At 36.7% G+C, this 26,184-nt stretch overlaps 1 protein-coding gene across 24 annotated transcripts in view; it reads right to left on the bottom strand.

Moving 5' to 3' along the window:
- Window positions 1–26,184, bottom strand: part of NRXN1 (neurexin 1) — a 633,554-nt gene that overhangs the window by 426,939 nt on the left and 180,431 nt on the right. For all 24 annotated transcript variants that reach the window (XM_048936787.1, XM_048936790.1, XM_048936796.1 and 21 more), the window contains one exon: window positions 903–1,204. In XM_048936787.1, the coding sequence (XP_048792744.1) occupies window positions 903–1,204 (302 nt within the window). The remainder of the gene's footprint in view (window positions 1–902; window positions 1,205–26,184) is intronic.

Below are 26,184 nucleotides of genomic sequence, written 5' to 3'. Positions count from 1 at the left end.
TAGCTAAACAGTTCAAAATGAAAAGGGAAAGAAGAGGTTAGACGGATTAATTAACAGCTCCAGAAGACAGAGCTGTTTTAATAAACAGAAAGATATTCCAACCAAGCTGCAACTGTTTAGAGAAACAACAAATATGTTAAGGATATTACTTAAGACAGACATTTAGGGCAGCAAAATATAGCACTTCACAAAGTTATGTTACTACCAATGAAAAAAAGTTATTTAGTGTTAAAGTTATTTAGTTCATTAATATACATAACAGTTTAGTGCCACATACGTGCATATATTGTACATTCAGTTATCACATACAGTATACACACATACATGGAATTCTCTTCCCCGTCATCCCTCCCTCCTATCCCAACCTCAAATTTAACTACTGAAGTACAATTTCCCCCTACCCCATCATCAAAAATAAGCATGCAATTTCTTGGATTTTTTTTCCCCCAGTTTCTGCTTAGTTAAATGTGGCACGACACAAAGATGCCTCCACATGCTGTACAAGCTTTGTTCAACAATCAATTTACTGCCCACTTCATAAAAGATTAAGATAAAACATTTATTTAAATTCAAGAGTTGCAATTCAGTTAGAGCAACTATGGAAAGTTTTTCAGCCTTGACTAACACAAGACTGCAAGGGCAGACTAATTATACTGGAGAAACAGTTAGGCAGTGCCTACAGCCCTTCAACACCTAGCATAATACTGTCTCAGTCAGACAGCTGCTCGCCCTACAACTTTCTAGATATGCCCCTGCTCAAGTGTGGCAGGAATATCCCTCCTTGTGGAAATACAAAACTAATCAAATGCCTACGAAACATCCAATGTCACACTATGCAATTTTCAAATCATCAAGCATGAACTCAAAACAGTCAATTATTCTTGTATCCATTGTACTGTTACCTGACGCAGATTCCTGGTTACTTTCACATCATGCCAGGCATTGTCATTAAATTTCCCATTCACAGGTTCCACCAGTGCTTCAAAGGCCCCTGAGCCCAAATTAATGACCAAGGAGACAGCTCCATTCTTCAGTGCAAGATTGACATAATCAGCCGATTTTCCTGTGTGAAGCATCAGTCCATTTCTCTGAAGTGTTTTAAATGATAGAGTTATTTCATCACTGCTGCTCTGTATAGGATTCTGAGATAAATCATAGCAGAAGTATTCTGATCCCTTGAACGTTGCAATATATTCTTCTTTTCCTGGTAAAAGAAAAACAGAAATACAACGTATAAATTATTGGCATATAATTAAAAGCAGTTTTCATGAATTATTTTTATACAGCTAAATAGCTAATTCAGCAGTACTACTACAAACACAATATAAAAAGTCATTCATTTAAAGCACTTAAAATCTATGAAGTAAAAAAGATAACTAAGATTTACTAAGACCACAGCATTTTCATAGAGAACTAGAATTTTTCGGGCATGATTCAACTGAAAAATACATACTGAATCAGCAATATGATCTGGAACACATATAAGCATAGAACATTTAGGTGAAAGTGCAAATCAAAGCATTATTTCAGCCAAAAAGCTGTCTGCTTTGTATTTTGAAGTGCTGTTTCACTGATTTGATACAGAATCCTTTGGAAGTTTTTTTATTTTTTGATGAAGCAGCCAATCCTACCGGACAAGATATATATTTTGAAAAATACAAAAAAAATCACCTCTGTATATTTAGTATGCTCTATGTAAGGACAGAGTGTGCTTCAGCAGTGCCTTGCCCCAAATAATGCTAATTAGACATTGTAAGAGAAAATTGTGAATCTGTTAAACCTAGGTTTAACAACCCTGAGTCTATTTTGTAAACAGATCAAAAAAGTCAGAGAAAAGACGCAAACAAATAAACAAAACACTGCTCTGAGCAACCTTAAAAATACAAAAGCCAAACGAAAATCCCCAGTCTTTGGTTCCAGATTAAGCAGTGTTCCCTTTATTTCTACAAGCAGATGATTGTATACAGTACACAGATTGCCTCTTGTGCTGGTCATTCATCATGAATAACAGATATGCAGTAGGAGCTACATATCATGAAAATATTGCTACATCCACCCCAAACTTCAGCAAGGCTGTAATATTCACACAGCAGGTACCAACACATACAAAACCTATCAATTTTCTGGGGAAGAACTCATAAACAGATAAACTTAGGCTTAGAAATACAAATGGTTGAATGCTGTTGAAAAGGGTCCTAATGTCACCACTCTCTCACCATCCCAAGCTTCAAGGAAAAAGCAATCTTGATATACACTTCCCCCCTCATAGATTCCATTCTGGGTAAAAATTACATCCTTAAAAGAGTTCTGACTAATGCTTACTATAAAGAAAAGGCAGCTAAAAATAAGGCTGGAAAAGAAAAAAAAAAAAAAAAACAACAAGATTTACTTTTCAAAGCAGACATTTTTATTAAGCACAGATTTCTGTCACTTAAGACAAATTTCACCCTTTGTTGAATTTGATAGAGATGTGAGCTATGTTTTATGTGCATGACTTATTCCAAACATTAGCTTATTTAATCTGTCCAAAAGTCCTTATTTTTTTCCCTCAGCATTGCCAAGAATAGAGGAGCAAGAAAATACCCATTTATCCTCCTCGTTCATTAGAAACAGCAGGTCAAGAAACATAGCTCAATAAACCCTAAGGAAACATAATTTGTTGCACCCGTTCTCCAGGTCTTACAAATTCTCTACCAGCATTGCATGCAGAGCACAATGCTAGACTAAGAGCAGAGTGCCCTGGAACCTAACATGTTTCAGGAGAGAAGGAAAACCACGGCTCATTCCGAGTAAAAGGTTCACAAAACAATGCATTTTCTGGGGTTTCAATGCACTAAGCAGCAGACTGCATGAATACCATGCATCCCATTTAATGAATATTTAATAAAGGCATAAAGCGTTCAAGAGCTAATTTATTTGGTGTGGATGCTTACTGCAAAGGCATACTAAAACAGCACAAATAACACTGCATAGATTATAAATCTTCAATGCAGCAACCAGAGACATAACTACATGTACAATGTATTTAAATGACTCAAACAAAAAGTTGAAGGATATAATGAATCAACATGCAGTACCATCCATGCACACACATTATACAACAAAAACTACTTCTGTAAAACCAGTTCACATACACAAGCACAGAAATGTATAGCAGTGTAAATACATGCCAGGTACTTTTTTGTTTTTTTAAACCTTCCCAAAGAAGGGCTTGAAAAAGCAAGCACTTTCAATATATTGCAAATTGAGAAGAAAAAAATAAGCAAAAGCACTTGAAGCGTTGTGAGGTTGACCATAGCCAGCTGCCAGACATTCACCCAGCTGTTCTCATGTCTCATAGCTCTTCCAATTTATTATTTCACTTCAGTTGAGGGATCAAACTCTACAAATACTCCAGGTAAGCTCCACCTATAGCAAACAACAGTAATTCTCTTCCTCTTCATACTAGTTACTAATCCCACTAGTTATTAATCTCATTCAATTGACATTGCTGATGTAAACAGAAAGGTAAAGCTAGAAATACAGAAAGGATTCAACAACATTTTGATACATAAGGACTTTGACTTTTGATATCAATACCAACAAAACGAACAATTTTCATTTTTACTCACGAGTCTCACAGCTACTCAAAATGTGACAAACAAAAAATGACAGCATTTGACTAGCACCTCATTAGTCTCATGAGTCTGGCTACTCAACGAGATATTCATCTCATTTTCCAGCAGATGATGTAAATTAAGAGCTATTACGAACTCTTCCACAAGCAGCTGTTACCTGTGAAAACACACTTAGTAGCACCAGAGAAGAATGAACCTGAAAACAACGCAGATCTACCTTCTCCAGGTTCTTACTATTGCTTTCTGCAACTTGGGCAGTGTGGCCAGAGCACTTGCCGGTGAAGACTGAGGCAAAGTCATCATCGAGCACCTCAGCTTACTCTGTATACCTTATAATGAGGTCTCCTGTTTCCTGAGGCCTCCATCCTCTCTTACCATCTTTTTATCACTGACAAAATTCTTCTTGTTCACCTTTATGCCCCTGTTTAGATTTAATTAAAGGGTTTTAGCTTTTCTAATCTGATCCCTGACTGCTCAGATAACTCCTTTGTAGACCTCCCAGGCAACCTGTTCCTGCTTTCACACTTTTGACTTTCATCTAAGCCTATTAGCTTGCATTTTAAGCCTAAGTCCGTCCAGGAGCAACCTCTTGAACCACAGAGGCCTCTTGGCATTCCTGCCTGCTCTACTTTTTCTCAGGACGCACTGCTCCTGGACTTGGAGATGGTTCTAGACTACCAACCAGCTTCGTCAGGCCCTACTTCCCTCCAGGGCTTTTCTCCCATGTCACCTTGCCAAGCAGTTCCCTGAAATGTTCTAAGTCTGCTCTCCTGAAGTCCAGAGTAGCAAGCTTGCTGCATGCTGTCTTCAACACTCAAAGGATTTAGAATTCTACCGTTTTTGATCACTACAGCCAAGGCTGCACTTGAGCTTCACATTACACTCCAGCCCCTCCTTGTTGGTGAAGATAAGGTCCAGCATACCACGTTTTCTCATGTGTTCCTGCACTACATGGAAGAGGTAGCTATCATCAATGCATTCCAGGAACCTCTTCTATTTCTGGCACACTGCTGTGTTGTCCCTCCAACAGTTGCCAGGCTGGTTCAAGTCCCCTATGAAGACCATGTTTTGTGAACGTGATCTGCTCCTATCCGTTTATATATAGCAAGCCTCATTCACTTGGTCTTCCTGATCATATTCTTATAACAAGTACAGCAATATTCCACTTTGGCTAAACTGTACAAAATACAGAAACATAGGTGATGATGTATTCATAAGCTATCTGCAATTTTTCCAGGCTCTGAAGTAATGTATTTCTCATGAGAATTTATAACACTTCTCATGATCACTTAGATGGAATACTCGATCATCTTTGCCCTCAATATAGCATTGAGTATGGCACTGGAAAGCATCAGTGATATCTGGAAAGACAGACATGGCAATGCTGTATCTAGCTATGACAGAGGAAGACAAAAGGAAAAATAGTCACAGGCTTTTGTTTGTTTCTGTGCAGGCTCTCAAAAACTCAAAAAATTGGAAAAAAAAAAAACACCAAACAAAAATGCATCAAAAACACAAGAATAACAATTTGGTCTATGGAGCTTAATTGTGTCTGCTTTAGGCACATATAGCAGGAGCCACACATAAGGCTATGTTTTTTTTTTTTGTCTATAAGATGCAGGATAGAACAGCTGCAAAGCAATACTGTTAACCATTCAATGACACTGAGATGCTGGGATGTGTTCAGAGATGAGAAACGAAGCTGGTTAAAGGACCAGAAAACAAGACTTAAAAGGAGATGTTGTGGGAACTGGATTTCTTAAGTTTGAGGAGAGACCTCATTGCTCTTTACAGCTATGTGAATGGAGGTTGCAGTGAGGTGGTGTCAGACTCTTTTCTCAGGAAACAAGGCATAGGACAAGAGGAAATTGACTCACTTTTCACCAGCTGAGGCTTTGATTGGATATCAGAAAGAATTTCTACAGGAAAAAAGAATGGTTAGGCATTGGAAGGGGCTGCCAAGGCAACTGGTAGAGTCACACCATCCCTAGAGATATTTAAGAGATGCACGGACATGGCACTAAGGGCACTAACTTTACTGGTGGACTTGGCAGTCCTCTGTTAGGCAGGACTTGGTGATCTTTCTTCAGTGTTGTTTCTATCCTTAATGATTCTACGATACGTGTGTCAATTCTACACCAATCAAGCAGAGGTAGTCTTCTACTTTCAATAGGAAATACAAGTAGAATTGACAGATCCAAGAAAAATTGTTAAAATGTTTGAATGTTTTATGTAAGAAGCAGATACAAAATACCACATGCCATTTCAGTGCTGTTTTTTACTTTAAAACTGAATTAGGAAAAGATGCTATTAGTAATAAATTGTGTGTATTGATGGGTGTTTATTATTTTTTCAAATTATCACTTAATGACACTTAGAGAAACTATTAAAAATTCATGGCAGTCTTTCTAGCCAGCATGAAGTGTTGCACTTCATTTAATGATTAAAATGTAATTACATACATAGAAAAGCACCAGATAATACAAACACCAATAACTGAGTACAACAAGTTTTCATTCTGAATTCTGAGTACTGTAAATTATTATGTATTACTACAGTTAAAATCCCAAATAACTGGTTATGTACATATATAGATCCCATGCTTTCATGCATCACAGAAAGGCTTAAGAGAAGCAGCATATGTTACAGCGTTCACTGATGTAGGAATGACATTTCTTATTTTCTTAGAATTTACCTTATTTCCCACTAAAGTCAACAACAGATTTATATTCACTGCACTGGCAGTTCATTTAAGTTCTTAGGATCTGAACAAAAGCCCAGAAGAAATTAGCAGATTTTTCAACTCTATCACTGCTTTTTTACAATCCCACATAAGCAGTACATTAAACTTTATAGCATATGTAGCCTCCTCCTTGTCAGTATTAAATCATACACTGGTTCAGGCTGAATTGCTAACGATTTGATCTGATGCCCTTGCCTGATTCAAATCAAAAGCATACTAGTGGATGCTTTGATTAGAGAAATAAAATAGTCCTCACAGAATAAATCAGATTTCATAATGGCTGCAAGGTTTCTTTAAGTAAAAAGAAACGAAAAATCTTAAGTTTACTGTAAGAATTTCAAGAACCCATGTGATGTGACAAACCAACCTCCAACCATACGAACAAAATCTAGGGAAATGCCATTTATTCTTTTGTATACCTACAAAAATAATTATTTTTCAAGAGAAGGTAAACTGAAACAGTGATATTCTAAGAGCCATATTCCTGCTACAAGACCTCTAAAACATTAAATATGGACTGAATAAATAAATTATTCCAAACCAGTCTACTATGTTCCCAGATGGGTTGTTTTGTGCTCCATTTCACAGTAATTTAAAATTCAAAAATGTATCCATATTGCCATCTTCTTATTTATAGTCTTTCACAAAGTGGTGTAACCAGGGAAAACTATACCAAAGCAGCAAGTAGACAAAATAATTAACAAGGATATCTATCACTGTAAAGCCAGATAGTTTAAACCACTCCTTCTACAGTAAACATCAAAAACTGGAAACCTCACAAAAGCTTGCCATTACAAGGAGGCTCTGCCTATGGATTCAGGACTGAATGCAGAGCTATATCAGGATGCATCTCAGGCACAAGTTCTAATTTTAGTAAGTAATCATGTTGCTACAGTTAATTTTCCACTCCCAAATAATTTCCCCACTCTCTTCCTTTCCCCTTCCCACATTCTTTTGCTTCTTTCCAACAACTGTTATCTTTGGCCTCCAAACAAACCTGGCAGAAAAGTCCTAGGGAACAACTTAGGGAGAAAATGAGATTCATGACTTCAAATATCACCTTTTTCTGCTGGGGAACTACAAGTTGGTTCCCTTCCCCATTAACAGTGGCATATGAAAAGGGTACAGGATACTGCAATAGATTTCTCTATCAGGAGCTTAAATTGTTGTTTAGTATCTTTTCTGTCAGTTGTGTAACATACTGCTATAGTATATAATGTAATTATGAACATGAAATTAGATATGCCTTCATTACATGTAAACTAGCAAAAGGGAAGTTTCACTAGGCTACTAAGAGCAAATGACCATAATTTCAATGTGAGCTTCCTAGTTTGAAAACAACAGCTATTGTTACAGAACAATGAAGAGAGCATCACAAAAAAAGGTAGTCACCATCTCTGGAAAGCATTCTAAAACACATTTTTATTTTAGTGGCCAAATTATTTCCTAGTACAGGAGGGATAAGATTGACAATTACAGGAGGTATAAACGCTCCAAGGTAAGCCTCTGATCTCTACACACCCTCTCAAATGAGAATAAAATGGTGACATTTGCCATTCATAATAAATGCCTTACAGGGAACTCTAGATAAATGATAAATTACTCAACTTTTCTAAACATCTACTCACCTCCTTAAAGGCTAGACCATGCAACTTCTTCACTTATTTTCAACTCCTTTCATTAAACCACACAGAATATACACTTCAGCAACAAATTTGCAATCAAGAGAAAGTAGAATGAGAAGGTCCTCGTAGTAATTACACTTTCTTAGTATACATTAAATACTAGAAAGCTCAAAGCAGAAAATAATATCTTTTCCCTATGAATAGTCCCATTAAAAAGAATTAAAAAGTCATGGATCAGTTATTGTATTACAAGGGTAATGTCTTTTATGAAAATACTCAAAAAACCCCAACAAGTTGGACATAATAATGACATTCCTGTTAAATTAAGAATGAACTGCAAAATACATACCACCTGTACCCACTGAAAATGTTTTTACTCTACATGGCTGTAGCTTTTAAACTCAACAAAGGGTTTTGTTCAGATATTTGGAAACCAGTCTACCACTATACTGGAAAATAAGTAAAGGAATCAATTACTACGCCAAGGTAAAAAGTATACTGAAAAACTCAAAGAATTTTTCCAGGCCTCAAACCTTCATTCCCATTAACTTCACACCTAAACTACAAAACGCAGATTCGGCTTTCAAAGAATCCAAAGACAGACCCTGTGGTTTTTGCCCTTCTAATGTTCCCATATAGTGTTAATGGAGGACAAGAATATGATGCATCTTTACTGATAATCAACACTCATCATTACCTTGAGCAAATCACAAGTGTCCAAATTAGTTACTGTATCAGAAGGCATTTTCATTTCTAGCTTTACACATGCTTAATTCATTAGTCATAATGTTTTACTTTTAAATACCTACTGAATTAGATTGTGTCCAACAAATTATCAAAAATAAACTCCAAATGTCTCTATATGCTCCTTAATTTTTAATCTTTGCAACACACGATACACTTCACATGCACATTGAAGTGATCAAATCTTTACTAACTAACCACAGCAGCATCTTTGAAATTCTGAAAGTTTTTGATCATTAAAAATGCTCAGCATTCAAAAGCCATTGAAAACAGATTTAGATTAGTCACAACTTCTGAGTCAATTTCTAATTTGTGAATTAACAGACTATTTTGTTTGACCCTCTTCCGTTGTCAAAAACCATCAAGTAAAAGTTAATTTGTAAGATTTTAAAAAAGTTTTTTTCATCCAAAAGACAGAAGGTTTAAAAATTAATAATGAAGAAAAATTAAAGTTTTTTGCAGAAAAGAATACTGGCATAGAATTCTGGCACACAATATACTTAAAATACTTACTTAACTCAAAAATTCAAGTTACCTTTATCCAAATGTTGAGTAATGCTCACTGAGTAATTTTTTTCTCTTTATAAATGCAGTTGGCAAACAAAATTAAGAACAAACAGCTAAGGGACAAGAACTGAACAGACCATTTTTGATTTAGGGAAGAAACATGTTCTAGCATGAAGAACAAACTGTGCAGCAAGAGGTTTGGATGCCTCACCCCTGGAAGCATTCAGGGCCAGGTGGATGTGGCTCTGGGCAGCCTGGTCTGGTGGATGGCAACTCTGCACATGGCACAGGGGTTAAAACTAGATGACATTTTGGCCCTTTTCAACCCAGGCCATTCTACGACTTTAAAAAAAAAAAAACAACAAAAAACACATAGAAAATGTGTATTTAAGAATGCAGGCAAATAAAATATCACTAGTAACTGCTACTGTGACAGCAGTAGTTCCAATCAAGACCATGACCATAGATGCATTTGAACAGTCTGTATAGTACAGATAACAACCATGCAGTTATTTACACAGAACTGCAACTACCTGCATATGTATTGTAAGAGACGTTCAAGGGAAAATTCTGAAGCTTGTACATAATCACAGATTGATTATTTCAAAATCCCCATAAACCACTCAATATCTTCCCAACACGTATGAAATCTTAATTGTTAGGATTATATTGCAATAAAACTGTCATAAGACAGACTGATGTATCTGTCTAGAAACAGATGGACCAACGTTACTATACAATTATTATGTTTTATTCTTCTGTTTCAGCTCTGCCCTCCACACCCTTCTTTCCTCTTATTTTCTGCCCTCCTTCAGAGGACCTTCTCAGTGCAAGGTGACTCCTTCCGGGAGGCGTAGGTGGGCTGAGCACCGTGCTGCTCAGTGACCTCAGCAACTGAGAATGCCCAGTCACAACTAAAGATCAAAATAGTCCTTGACAACAACAACAAAAACAATCTCCGCTGCATGTGCAGCATCCAGAAATGATGGGTAAAAGGCCAACTGACAGATCATGCTTTATAGGCACAGTAGATACTTTTTCTGTCTGGCATATCAGGACTGGTTCTAGTAGCTATTTCATTACTCCTACATGTTCTTCACAAATATTCATTTTCTCAGAAATATAAACAACACGTTAAAAAAAAACTATAAAAGTTTGTCAGAATACAGTTGTTTTTCATTATTCTTCCCTTCCTTAATCTAATTCAAAATTTTTGGTTATTTTGGAAGATGGTTAAGAACTCAGGAGATGTAAGAAAATGTCTGTGTCTACAGAATATAAGATCATTGTTTTGAGTAAACAACTACCACAAAGATTCAATAATGCAACATGGCTGTAGCTCAAAATCTGGGTTTACTCAATGGCAAATGCAGAAGAATATAAGCAGGTTGTTTTTTTTTTTTTTGCTAATGGACATAGAGAGTTATCTCTAATTTAATTTACACCGTGAACAATCATCAGCAGCTAACCTAAAACTTAGTTGCTAAAAATCTCAGTTTGTTACCAAAACAAAAGCTTTAAATCTAAGTTTCAGATCTCTGTCACTCTCACAGTAAAATTCATTGTGTGAAAGTATCTACAGAAGTCCATTCTACAGAGATCCACACACAAGGAGATCAGCACTGTATTAAAACTCTTCAGCATGTTACCCCGCTTCTTTTTCAGCATGTTTGCCTAAAAGCTTACCCCTGTAAGGTGATACAAGTGGAGACAACTGAAGGAAACTTGATGAATACATTACAAAATTTCAAGCAGCAGCTGTAAGATTTTTCCCATACAAAACCGAAGTTTTTCCATCACTTCCTCTTAGAATATATGCTAGAGCCTAGCAGTACGCTCTTTTTACGTTTGAATTCTAATAAACTAACAGAAAAACAAGGTTTTTTAAACCTAATCTTGATACTTAAATATTTGAAATAAACTTTAAAAATTTATCAAAATAATGTTGACTTCTATGTTATCAGTAAGTTTCTTGATCTAATCATATTTTTGAAATTGTATTCAGCAGTCTGTAGTGATTACAGTAATAAATACAGAAAGGCAGACCTCCGTTTATCTTTGGAGGACTGCTTCTCATGTACACTGTAAAAGCAGAAAGATTTCTAACTACCATGAAGACTCATTATCAAATTTGGTAAGATATTAAGAAAATTTCTGTAAGCAAAAAAATAATCAGGATTATATATTATGTATCTATAGGGTTTGTTGTTGTTTTTTTTTGAAGACTGAATAGCTTCTTGGTTTTTTAATGAATTCGATATTACCGACTGATCTTTATTTTTACAGTAGTCAGTAAGTCTTTGAAACTGCTCAATAAAGAGGCCTCCCCACTGAGATGTTACCAAGCCTTTTTATGGAAGCCTGCAGTAACACTGTAAAAAATGAAAGAGGATTACCAGAGTATAAAAATAATTGGACTCCAGAGCTGTATTGACATTTTAGAGGAAAGATTTGCTGTCACGTCTGGGCCAAATTTTCTGCTGATAAGTTCCACTAAAAACAGCACATTCAAACCACCAAAACTTTATGCTGTTATTTATGCAATAAATATGCTCAATAAAATGAGAAGCATTGTGGTAGATAATTTGACACATTTGTGTAGATATGCGCATCTAAGAATATTTCAGATCTCATTTCTCAGGTGAGAGAAAAAGTGAAGAAAAAAAATATGGAGAAAAAGACACCATTATCAGAAACCAGATTATCAACAAGTATTTTCAGTTCCTGAAGAACTTAGGTCTATCACTGTTGGATATTATTACCACCCAGGAGGTTACTACTAGTTGCAACTTCATGCCCTGAAGATATTGAGAAAAACAATGAAGCATATATGCAAAGAACACTTACACAAAAACACGGTCAAAAATAATTTAACAAAGAAGAAACATTTAAGGGAGAGATAGTCAGCTGAGAGCACAGTACATAACTTTCAGATTTATTTACTGTTCATTTACTGTTCTCTTTTCAGGAGCCTTATCTGAGCACCAGGATCTAGAGTTTCTTTGCATATCAAGGTACTCATTCTGCATTTGCTGCAGCTGCTGGTGCTGCTAAGTGATCACCAGGTAGCAACTCACATAATTAACAAGAAGAAACGCAAGACTGAAGGCTGTTGCACTGACAGCAGAATCGCAGAATTAGAAGCCAAAGGCAGGCTGTTTCTTGGACATGGTTGTTGGTCCCACACACAACTCCATGGAAGCAAGGAGTAGGGCTGGACTAACTACTTCCACACAAAATATGGAGAATGCTGCTTGTTCACATGGACCATTAAGTTCATTACTATGAGAGTGGTGAAGTGCTGGAACAGACTGCTCAGAGAGGTTGTGGATGCCCTGTCCCTAGAGTTGTTCAAGACCAGATTGGATGGGGCCCTAAGCAGCCTGGTCTAGTATTAAATGGGGAGGTTGGTGGTCCTGCACGTGGCAGGGGTTTGGAGATGCATGATCCTTGAGGTCCCTTCCAACCCTGGCCATTCTGTGACTCTGTGACCATAGGTATAACAAACCACTTTCATTTCCTTCAGAAGAAATAAGTTGATTTTTTGTTCTTCCCTGTAGAATAACTGAAATTTTGCTACAAATAACTCAAACACAAATGCTCTTATTAGCCACCTCCACTCCCCCCTGCCCATGCCTCAAGGAACCCCTGTAATTACTGCTCAGCTGTTTAAACACACAGCCCCAGAAGCTGGGTAGGTCTTACATTTACTACATTAAGAAAATGCCATAGTGCAGCAATTGGAGTGACAGGATCACTATAGAATTTGTCGCATGAACATTTTCTGATTGTCTAAGTTAGTAATTCAGCATTAGTCTACGAGCAAGTGTTTTCTTTGTAATGCCAAATATAGTTTTGCCTCTCTAAGAGCTTTCTATTTTACTCCACCCCCAAGAACACGTGTAAAGTCCTTCACACATATGTACAAGATACTCGATTCCGCACAGTACACGTCATTAGACTTCTAAAGTCATTTGATGGCTACTCTGTATACCTTCAAATTAAAGTGCTTTTCACACAAGACACCAGTCATCACTGAAATATTAGGGCAGCGTTATGGTCACGAAATTATTTAAACCTTTTTGTACTTGCAGCGAAAAAAAAAGAAATTACGGCACTTGTCAATGAAACAAGCATTCTCCTATTGCTTACTACATTTCTCCTCAAGTCTCCAATGCCCTACAGATTGATGAGAGTTTTGGCTGTAATCCTATAGTATTCAGCTTCGGTACTAGTAAGATGGTACATCTGAAGTATATTAGAATCCCACCCTTCTACTATTACAGCAGAAAAATTATGCCCCTGCATTCAAATAGAAGAGTGGCACAGCTTTAAGGTGTTTAAAATAAGAAGCATGTTCACTAGTAAAATTGTGCTCAAACTTCATCAAACAATAAATCTGAAGACTAGATGCCCACTCTTTCCTTTCGTCTTGTATTCATTTCCATAGGATCCCTAAGCTGAAGTTTAGAGGCAAAACACAATTCAACTCCAGGGTAATATGATTACTCAAGGATTATTTGCTAATATGTTAGTCTGTGGTTACGGAAATAATGCTCATATTCCAATATTTCCAATTTATAAGTGAAAGCAGGGGACATGCACAAGTCTGCCAGTCATAAAATTATGTCAGTTGGATGCATCTATGGGCTGTTTGCACAGCTCCTGCTTTGTCTTGTTACATCCTCACCCATCCCCACCTCCCACACAGAACTAAAAGCAAGTTTTCCATGCAGCTGTTCAAGAACCAGACCTAAGGTCATCCAGAGTGGCCATCAACTCAAGCAATGGTAGTCACACTTACTTTTTTGTTCTTTGTCTGTGCCCACTCCTCCCCTATCCAGGGAAGGATGAAGGGGGAATGGCAGGGAGAAGAGAGAAAGCAAGACTCTGCTGAAATCCAGGATTTACTCTGGTATCCAATGCGGTTTCAAGACAGATAGATAATGATCATTTCTGATGGTATGGAAGGCATTTTTCCCCCCAAGAGCATGGAGTACAAGAGCATGAATGCTTATTGGCTTGACTCAGGACTCAAAAGGACAGGAAGCCTTCCTCTTAATTCAATTTTTAAATGTGGCCTTATAGTTAGAAAATCACTTTCACCCCCCCATGATCCTGAAGTTGTTTTGAGTACCTCCCCCCCTGCTACAAACACATCTGAATAACTTTCTCCAGGCCAGTGCTCTGGATGTTATTTTCCACAGTAAACAATGGAATACAAGCTCCCCAGATCCAAGATTCCTAAGTGGACATATGCAGGTTATTTCCGTATTTTGGCTCTGACATCCCTCCAGGTCATTTAATGAGAAAACTGTAATTTGAGTAGTGACCCAATTCTGTTGTATCTTTTATTGTTAGAACAAAAACAATTATGAACAGCTCCCAGAAAGCTAAATCTTTTTCACAGTTTTCTTAAAACACTCTGCTCATTTCTGATACGCTTAAATTTAAGTTAGTCTCTGTAGACCTCCCCATGTCTGCAATGTACATAGATGAATGCAGGAAGATTAAACATTTTCTTACTGTGACCTACAACAGTGTGCTGAAATCTTAATTATTATGTTAATTCAAGTACTGGTCCCAACAGATTGATTCTATCCTAGAAGCTAATACAATCTACTCTGAGCTGAGATATGGGCATTAGTTGTCTCTCTGTATTTTGTCTACAAATACTTTGGCAAAATAACTAAGGGATATGCAGTAAGTAAAATATACTTAAAATTAATTTTCTTATTTCAGAGTATTTTCTTCAAGTAGACAGGTGGATCCTTAGAAAAATACTAAAAACATAGTTGTCTGTAGGCACAAGAGATTGCGCCTTAGTCAAATATCACCATCCTAAATTTCAGCTTTTTGAAGCAAGACTGCAATTGGTATACTTGTCAGGACTCCATATCTTAAGTAGATGTATACCACATAGTAAGACATTTGAGAAAAAAAAGATTTTTTTCCACTGCAAGACATGACTGGATGTTGTCTAAACTATAGTAAGAATTAGAACAGCCAACTCCAAAAGCAGCAGTACACATGGAGTAAGTATTAAAGAGAAGAAATTTCCCAAGTCTTGACAGCATAAAGGACCAGCACTGGAAGAAATGTTTGTAACATTTGTAAGAAATTTGATGTTTTGTCTTTTTCCTGATCCACAGTACAGTTATTTCTCATCAGCTGCCCAGCATAAGAAATTATTAGTCCCACCTGAGTATTGTTTGTTGGGGTGGGAGAGGGAAGCCAGCCTACTGAAATTTAACATTTCTAGATTCAGTCAATAACTTCCTTCAGCAACACAATTTATCAAAATGAAACTTGAATTTTAAGGAGTTTAGAAGAGAAACAAAGGCAGGAACCTCAATGAGACACACGTGTCACACACGCTGGTAAAAACCATGCAACAAAACCTTTTTTTTTTTTAAAGAATGGGAGTCAGCCTGTAGTCTTACTTTTCTTCATACCACGTCAGAGGATTTCCTATTAAAATATCACAAAAGCACCTGTGTTGTAATTAGGAGCAATATGACTTCCACCAAGGGAAAATTAAAAAATCTTTAGTATAATATAGGCAAGTGGGATTTAAACAAAGCTTTCAGGTTTTATACTGCCAAGTAAACCACAAGTACAGTTCTATTTTATTTCTAAGCAACATGGCCACAACGCATACTTTCTGCATTACTTCTAAGAATGCCCCAGCAGTAAGACCACCATTCAGATGATTCTTACTTTTTTTTTTCCTCTACTCAAGTCTCATTCAGGTGAATCTCTCCAGAACAGTGGTAAATGCCACTTGTGAAAACAGGCTCATTAATTCAAACCTAGGGGCAACTTGAAAATTCAAGGTCTGATCACACTACAATGAAAATCTTTCCAGTTGATGAAAACTTGGCAGTTTAATTTATGATATAAACCAATATCATTCTTACGAATAAGTCCATAATCAGGGAAACATTTCCTAAGAAAGCAGTTTAATTTGCTTCCTTCCTTCTCACCTCAGCATTCTTCTTTTAAAAAGTAGTTAAATAAAAATAAAATAAAAATCTTAAGCATTTTAAAATACACTTTTTAAAATAAAACATCTGATACAACTTGCTCCTCCAAAAAGTCTTTTTGTTTCGTTTTATTGTTTTTTTGCTTGTTTGTTTTGTTTTTTAATACTGTTGTCTTTCACAACAAAGTCCCTTTGAAAGTAATGTCTCCTATTTATTTCCAAGGAAAATACAAAGTATAAGAAGAGCACACTAACGGCATTCTCAGCTACAGACCAGTATTTTTCAACAGTCATGACCATTAACTATGCATTTTTGCCTGCAATGAACAAGAGCCTACATGTCACACTCAGAAAACCAGCACCAGCGGAGGTGACCGCTATCACTCTTATCACTGCCGAAACACACCACCCACCACCTCACTGTGCTCACATCCACTGTTTGGCACCCATAAACATTCAGCAAGCATTAATGAACTTCAATGGAAGATATTATTTTCCACATAGAAGTCAATTTCGCCTCTTTGGTGCATACACATGAGATGCCATACTGTCAGACTGCCCCTCTGCTGCCACCTGTCACACAGCAACAAAATGTAATAGAAGGTTCAGCCTCTACTGCCATACCATCAACATTCCTCTCTGACATTGTGGGCCAGCACAGTAAAATAAGAGGCATTATTTTCAGAGCAGCTCTCATAACAGACATTTATTTCTTGATATAGCATAAGATGTGAAGCTTGTGCCAGAGCGAGTTCAAAGTTGCTATGGTAACTGAATGAGAAGTCACTAAGGATTTGATACCATAGACCTTTACAGTGCATACAAGCTACAGTCAGTAAGAGGTAGTGAAAAACATTTTGATATTTAAAATATACAGAGCTAGCAAATTCAGTGTTGATTTTTATATGAAGTCATAAAATTATACTACTTGATATGAAGTGCAAAACAGAAAGGCATATTAGGTAAATGCCTGTTTCAAGAAGTTATATAAATATGGAATAATACATTTTCCAATATTCTGATATGAACTTTGTTACACTCAATTTTCTCAGTCTAAATATTTCACTGTCCTCAGAAAGATAATTTTTAAAAAAATCGGTTGATAATATAACGAGGAGTTCCCTCTCTATTTTGAACCACAACCAGGCAGCAGTTCTCCATACATGTGGTCTCACCAGGGCAGAGTAACAGAAAGTTTCACCTCCCTTGACTGGCTGTACGTGCTCTTTTCAATGCACCTCCAGCGTACCATTGGCCTTCCTTGCCAGAGAGCTCACTGCTGGCTCATGGCCAGCCCAGTTGTCCACCAGAACAACCAGGTCCTCCTCTGCAGAACTGCTTTCCTAACCTGTATTCATGCATGAGACTACTCTTACTACACTTGTCTTTGTTGAATCTCAACAGGTTCCTCCCTGTGCAACTCTCCAGTCGGTCCAGGTCTCGCTGAATGGCAGCACAGACTTTCAGTGCATCAGTCACTCCTCCTAGGCACTCCTCCATCAGCAAACTTGCAGAGGGTGCATTGTATCCTTTCACCCAGGTCACTGATTAAGATTCTGAACAAGACCAGACCCAGTACCACCCCCTGGGGAAGACTGCTAGCCACAAACCTCCACCTAGGCTACACACCACTGATCACTACTCTCTGAGCTCTACCAGGCAGCCAATTCTCAATCCGCTTCAGTGTCCACTTGTCTATTGCACACCTCCTAGATTTACTTAGGAGAACATTATAGGAGACAGTTTCAGAATTCTTGCTGAAGTCCAGGTGCACAATATCCACTGCTCTCCTCTCATCTACTCAGCCAGACGCAACACCATAGAAGGCTACCATATTGGTAATGCACAATGTATTAATGCACATCAGTACGCTTCTATGTTACATATAATCTATTTCAAGTAATTCAGTAGGTTAGTGATATACTCAAATACTTCTCAGACACAGACAGTGGCTGTTCCCAAGGCAAAAAATACCATAGTACACAAGAGGTTGTCAAATAAAGCATAAATGATACTGAACCAAGTTCTTAAGCATTACTCATAGCTGATATTGCATCATTTTACTGCATTCTGGCCAGTCATTGTACAATTCAGCCTGTAAAAATGAAGATAGAAAATACAAAATGTTCTGAGGCCTTTAATCAACAAAGAAGGAACAAAAAGCCTTCTTCAGCCTTCCACCATACATACCACCACGCACACTTCTGTTCCCCTGTCTTTCTGCTAGCTGGATACACTTTGTGTGATGCCAGACTCACAATCAATCACTCATCTGATTTGCTTGCCTTCTTTCCAAGCCCCAGTCTCATTCTGGGAGGATGGAAAAGAACGTTACTTGGCTCTCAATCCCTTCAATATCTTTCTGAGAGACAGGAAGACTGCTTTGATATTTCAGAGCATCCTTGTTGCAGGCTTATCGAAAATACTGTCTTAAACCTTTTGTCAGAGCTGTGTAAAATTTAAAGCACATTCATTTTAGATTATATTTTATGAAATACTCGGTAGTTTTGCATTAGTTTCTGGAACTTAAAATTTCCTTAGCTGTGATTCTCAGCACTGTATAGCAACAACATTATGCAAGTACAACCTCACCTAAGTAAAATGCCTAAACTGCAAAGTTCAGAGGTGTTTTAACACCTCGTATTACCTCTGCTGTATTTTAAGTATGTACACTTTGATCAGAACAGATTTATAATCTTCCTAACCCTAATCTTCATGAACAGAAGGAGGTGAATGATTAAGTGTGAAGGCATTTCAGCTATTGAATAGATGTAGCACAAGTACAGTAGCTTTTCAATGTAAATATTTTAAAGATGTGATACCTCCCTTGGAATATCATTATTCTTACATTCAACTACATGTTAATTACATTAATATATGAAGAAATACTTATGTAACTGATCAATCCTGGAAAAAAATAGTAAATCCTTGTGGATGTCACTGTTCCTTTTTACATTAAACATAGTTATTATGAGAGCAGATGGAAAGATACTGAGGGGCTAGTTATGTGCCACAGCACATTTTGTGGTCTTCTTTCCTTAATAACAGACACATGTGACCCATGACACTTCACACTTTGGTGGTGGTTGTAGTGTTTCTTTAGTAGTTTTTTGTTGCTTTTTTCATTATTGTTTTTCCCCTTAATATCCTAAGATACCCTTCATATAACAGAAGTACTAAACTTAAACATTGAATTCAGATTTGGTAATTTATTCTCAGCACTTTGCATTTCACTTACATTTGAAAATGACAAGCTGTTGGTCCATTTTTTGTCAACATGTTTTTAATTAGGTCTGAATTTATGACAATTAAAGCTCGCAGTTGCTTTTAAAATGAAGTTACTGCATTTGCTTTAATTCACTCTCATTGCTCAGTAAATTGTGCATTTTAATTGTTCATGCGAATAGTCTATCATTTCTGCATCCTGCAAGAAGGGTACTACCATCAGCTTAATTTTTTTTTCCTGTGAAAGGTATTGACTAGAAAATGGACTGAAAATATAACTCTGAGGAACACTGGATGTACTCCACATTTGACTGGATTCACCTATGCCTCAGCTGACTCAGCGAGCCCAATGTGTTCCAAGTTTTCTTGAGGAAAAAAAAAGTCAAATATTGCACCATAACACAGATTTTGTATTAGTTATGTCTAATGCAGAGCTTTCAGGCAAATTGTGTCTATTATTCATTTTTCTAGGACCATACACAACAGAAGTCAGAATTGTGAAGTAGCCTGGGTCAAAACAGATCTTAAAGAGCACCTAGGTCCAAACTCACTCTAATATTCTATAATTGCTTAACAGCTGGTTTGTAACAGTGTGAAGTCAACAAACACTCACATGCTACTTCTCCCCCAAAAACAAGTGACCAATAGAACATATTAATACAAAATAATTTGTATATATTCCCCCCCCATTTCTATTCCTTTTCTGCTAGAGATTACATTCAATTACACATCTAGCAGAACCATTGTAATTAATATGCAGCAAAATCTCAACAACAAAAAGATGATAACACTGATATTTTTAAAATTCCCCCTTGTACTTCTGTTCAGAGACACAGTAGTTCCTGATCTCTTATCAAGGATGACTGCAAAGTGAGCAAAGCACTGGCGGCAGTACACATCCATATGGGGAAGCTGCCTTCCCAAGAGCATCGCTGTACTTTGTTCATGCCTGTCCTGTAATTGGTGCAGTCAAGTCAGAGTAATGTGCTAGAATTCTGTTGTTCTCTCCCATCAGAGCCAGGCTTTGTAATGTGTTTGAAATGTGGATTACTTGTTCAGAGAAGGAGGCCAAGTGGAAGCTAAATAACTTTGACCTTTGTGAGCTTGGAAAAAAAGCACGCGCACACACACAATCCTTAACAAGTGGGATCTTCCAGTCTTTTCGGCTGCACATTCAGTGGTCAGACTGGAAAAAAAATCAAAGTTGGTAAATACTTTTTTTTTTTTTTTTTTTTTTTTTTTCCACAAATTATATTAAGAACTTTGCAAGATTTGGAAAGCAGTCACAGAGAAAACTACTACTGATGGATGGAAGCCTGGTAAAGAATGAGCAGGACATGCTCACAATGAAAACCTCTGTGTGGTTTTGAACTTCACATGATTATCTTATCAAGTCACCTCTGAAACACAAGCTTTCTTCCATTAATTTGATGGACATAATCGAAGTACAGTAAATGCAGTTCTCAGTCTAAAGTTTTACCACCTGGACCACAGGCTCTTTTTGTAAAATAACTTGAAACAGCAGCTATTTACTGCTGCCATTGAGTTACTTGTGGATTAAGCCTCCCTTTTGTTTGAGAGAGACAACCACATCTGACCTGCCTATTAAACAGCTCGAAGCATCCTGCTTATTTTCTCCAAGGTGTTGGTTCTTCTCTCTAGAAGGGCCTTCACATAACAACCTCTCTCACATTACATTTAAGTTCCCCTTTACAGTAATGTACAAATAATAAAATCTGTTTTGCTTTGTCACCTACGAGATTTCACAAAACTTAAATATCTTAGCTCTCAACAAGAGAATTTATAACTTTGGATTTGTAGCATCCTAAGCAAATCATCTTCCACAAAATGAGCACTGACATTTACAGTAGTTACACTGGGCACATAGCTTAATTCCTGAAAATCTCTCCCCATTTATCTGTTATATTCTATCACACATAAAACAGAAGCCAGACTTAATCTCCAAAAGTCTATAATTATTATTCACACAGTGCTTAGGAAAAAAAACAACTTCATCTAATTAATAGGGTTTGTGGGTACTCCAACAATATAAGCATCAGTGATTTTCATGAAATACAACACATGATTTCATAATATCCAGAGGCAGATATAAACGCTCTATTCTCTGCATGGCTAGAGCTTACACGTACCACTGCACTACTTGGTTTCAATGTTACTAATTGGAATGAAAAGAACCCCAAAGTACGTAAGGATACTTTATTTCATCTCTCTTCCATTTTCTCCCACTCTGTTACTTTTTCCCCTACACAAGAAGGCACTGTAAACTTGTAAGAGACATTATAGCTACTTAAACCTACTAAGAAACAAAAGTTGCTAGGGTTTGGGGCTTTTTCAGCCCCCAGATTTACAATAAAAGTTTTCCTCACAATGAATGCACGCCAGCATAACACAGTGACATTACCACGTGCTGTGTCACAGGATGTCTGTAGTATTAGTCTTTCCTTTACAGCTTGAATAGAATTGGTACAGCTGTTATATACCAGGGTCAGTCTGTCATAACGACAGTGAAGGCACAAAACTTGAGGGCAAAAGCAGTCTTAATTCTGAAAAATCAGGCTTCTTCAGCTTACGTCAGAAAAAGACATGACTCTGGCACAGATAACATTTAATACCACTTTTATTCTGTATCAAATCAGAGGTAAAAAGTTTAAAAGGACTAACAAGCATGAAACACACTGTTCTTGTTACTGAGAGATAACACTACTGTATTACTATGGCCTGGCAGGAGTTGTCACTTCCACTTGCCATTGCTTCTAGTTTCCCTTGTCTGATGAGGCATGGTGCAAGATCACGTCACGTCTCCTGAACTGAAACACTAACACAAGTGATTTATGTAATGCAGAAACAGTTTCATAAGGAAATCTGCATATAGAAGACGTTATTTTCTTGAAGGGTTAGGAGAAGGGGCAGAGCAGACATATGTCTGATGCTGGCAGGTTTTCCTTAGACTGCGTAGCACTGAGCTTGTTTATTCCAGATTCACTTCCTGATGCTCTCATATTTGGCCAGTTGCCTTAATACACTCATGTTGGCTGTATTTGCTTGGGTGATTCTCCACTTTAGAAGGAATTACATACATTTTATCAGTGGAAGACACAGTATTAAAATCATCTTGCAATGCACTAGCATTACTTGAAGTAAAGAATAATGTAATATAGTAAGAAGTAAAGATACGCTACCTCAAAATAAATTAAATGATGAAAGAGTAACTGGCTGACAATGCTTCAGTGCATGCTTGTGTGATAATTCTACGAGCACTTGCTTCACCTAAGCCTTCAGTGTGTTTATCTAACATTAGTAGACTCAATGACTATTTCACACCTGAAACTAGACAGGGTCTGGAAACTTTTACATCCATATATGTGTCTTAGCTATTTAAAACTGATTTAAACTAAGAAATTTGACCTTAGGTATCACTGATTTAAGTGCAGAAAGTATTAACTGCAAAAATGCTAACGCATGCAAACTTTCCAATTAACCTACTGACATCAGAAACATTTTCGCTCTCATCCCATACTTACTCTGTATAATAAATGCTCTGTTGATGAATCTGCATTTGTAGATTTTTTGTACATGAAAGCTTAAGAATATTTTTGCTCCCTGTCATCATCATCATTCCTACTATGCACACATTATAACCATGCAGTACATGGCCTCTCAAGTTAACTATGGAAGTAAATTACCCTTTTGAAAATGGAACGTGTTGTGAATTCTCTCACGTCACTGCATACCTAGCAAACATCCCAACAGCACAATGGCATCTTTAACAGAACAACAGATTTGCATTCTCCACATGACAGCATCAAGTACCTTTTAATACTTCATTTATTCATATTTTAAATTTTTCTTGACACAAGTTCTTGCTTGTTTTAAGATATTCAAATTAAATTTTAACTGCTTCTAGCTGATCCCTGTGAAAACCATGCATGAGTTGAAAGCCCTCTGGAGAGACAGCAAAATACCACTTCTCTGACTTCTGCATTCTGATTTTATTGCAAAATGTAGAAAGATATCATTGGTAGCATCAGATTGATGCACTATCTGTAGCAGGAAAACATGCTGAATTTATGCTGAAATTTTAAAATTACATCCTGAGAATGGACAGTAATACTGATATTACAGGATATACATTCAAATTTTCATTGGGAATGTATTCTGACCAAGCATGGTAGAGTTAGCATATGCAAGACAAAGAAATACACTTGCTTGTATGATACATTAATGATCACTGGAATATTAATCCAGTTATCCATTCACTGTTCTATGATTCTTTGTGAAATATTTCCAAAGTTTCCAAACTTTAGCACTCACCAGTGCTGGTGTTTTTGTGTACCAGTGTTTTTGTCTCGGATTGGTTCCTGAATCTGTGCCACCTCGCTGTTTGCATAAGTTACTTCATTTTACTTTGTGTTTAAAAGCAACTTGAATTTTAAAATAAAAAACAATCTCTAAATACTACACACTGACTTCATTAATAATGCATTCTTTTCCAAGCAATTCAATATCCTGCATTTTTCAGTGGTACACATGCTAAGAAATATACATTGTTCCCATCTACTATGAATAAATTGCATGAAACAGAAGTAAAATCAGTACCTTGGATTCTGTTTCTCGGTCATTAATTCTTTCACTTATGACTGTAGACTTAGATTCATTAACTAAACTCTGGATCATGTTTAAGAGCAGTTTATAAAGCAAAACTGCATATACTACATAACCTCCATAATTTAAAATACTACAGTCACCAGATTTGAAAAGATCCTCATCTTCTCCCTTTCTGATAGTTGACCTCAGCCCAACAGATAGGAATGATGAATACTCCACGCTGTTTTGGGAACCTCATAAAACAAGAGCAATTCCTACACTTGCAGAAGACAAACTCAGACACAACCTCACTTCCTTCTTTCCCAGAAACTTTAAATATATTTGTTCAATTTCCACACTGTTTGATGTGGAGATGACAGTCTGAGAGTTTACTAAATCCTAAATACTTAAAGTTAAATACTTAAAATTATCTAATAAGCAAGACCAAACAGTACACAAACAGTTTTGTTGAAGAAAGTTCCTGAGTTCTGACTACTAGAAGACAGTGAAGAGACACACATAATCCACTGGTCCTAATAGTGCACTGCTATGATATAGCTATGCCAGAAAAAAGGGATATTTTGCTGAGGTACTGAAGAAAAAAAAATAAATAAATAAAATAGAAATTCACATCTGCTATCACATCCAATGATAGACTTTAATGAAGTGACAATACTTTAAGTGTTTGCTCAAGTAGATTCTTTTGTGTTTGATTTAGCAATAGCAAAACACAGACCTGAAAAACCTTCCCTTTATAAACCAATTAAAGAATAAAGCCACTGTGAAATGCTGTAGTTGAATACTGATGATATAGCTGATCTTTAATTTGGAATCATCTACACCCAAAAAAGTTCAAGCCTAGCAAAAAAAAAAAAAAAAAATTTTCTGCAATACTGGAAGTTTCCTAAACAATTAGCCTGAAAATTACAATTGGATAATTGTCCAATAATCACAAAAAGCTGTACTATTGTTTCATTTAGAATAAATATGAGCATAATTTCAGCAGTTCACGTTGCATGCAGGCTATATCAGAATAAAAGGCGGCGAGGAAAAACATCAATTTCTCTATAAAGACTCCTAAGGATAATGGCACAAAGTTTGTGCTTATTGTAGTTAAGAGGTATCAGAAAATTAAACTACAAAATAACTATTGATTCAAATTTAAAAATTAAAAACCTTTCCTCTAGCCATATTTTGCAGCAAGAACACGCTTGGTGCAGTGTTCAGTATGTGACAGGAATACTTACTTTTACAACCACGACCAGAACTACTTCAATATTTATTCAACACCAGCATTTGCAAGCAAGAATTTTGTACTTATGCTTTCATGATGCTTTATTACTCTCATAACCAAACCATTTTAAGATTAACCATTCTGTAAATTCTAAAACTTACATCCTATGCTTTAATATTAAATAACCAATGCAAAAACTTGTAAGTTTATCAAAAATAAAAACAAATTAAAAGAAGTGCATTAGATGCCTACTAGTTTCACAGCTACTTTTTTAAAATCAGTACATGGGTCATGGCTACAGATTTAATTTTTTTTAAACAAGTACTAAAAGAGCATAAGAAGGTAAGCCATCTAAGAGATGCCTATGCTTGCATTTTAAGTCATGTTCCAGAAACAGAATACACATTGTCACCTTTCCTTGTGGCTCTTCTCCTGATGGTTACATTGACAGTTCTGGACTTGATACATAGTCCCCCACACAACCAAAGAGCACTCACAGATCCATTACTGGATGCACTGGATTAATGCACACATTTTTTAATACTTCTAAAGGGACAAATTCATATTTAACCAAATACTAACACATGTTTCCAGCATTACTTCGCAAGCTCTCTGTTTTATGTCTGAGGTTCCCTGAAAACAACACCAGCTAAGTAATTCCAGGACTTCACATGAAGTTTGTCTTGAAACTGACACTGGTGACTGCAATCTAAACTCAAGATGTGAGTAGCTACACAAGCACTACAGGACTGTACTGAGCAGGAAGAGACGCTGCACAACCTTTAGATGAAGCTTTTGTAGAATCTTTTATAACCAACCTGTTAAAACAAGTCCTGACCACTTGATCATCTTCAACAAAATCAATGAAAGATATATTGCAGGACCTCATAATTCTTGAC

The sequence above is a fragment of the Lagopus muta genome, chromosome 2 (assembly GCF_023343835.1).
Source record: "Lagopus muta isolate bLagMut1 chromosome 2, bLagMut1 primary, whole genome shotgun sequence".
Classification (NCBI taxonomy): domain Eukaryota; kingdom Metazoa; phylum Chordata; class Aves; order Galliformes; family Phasianidae; genus Lagopus; species Lagopus muta.
Note: the sequence above shows the minus strand (reverse complement) of the source record. Positions and strands in the feature narration are given on the sequence as shown.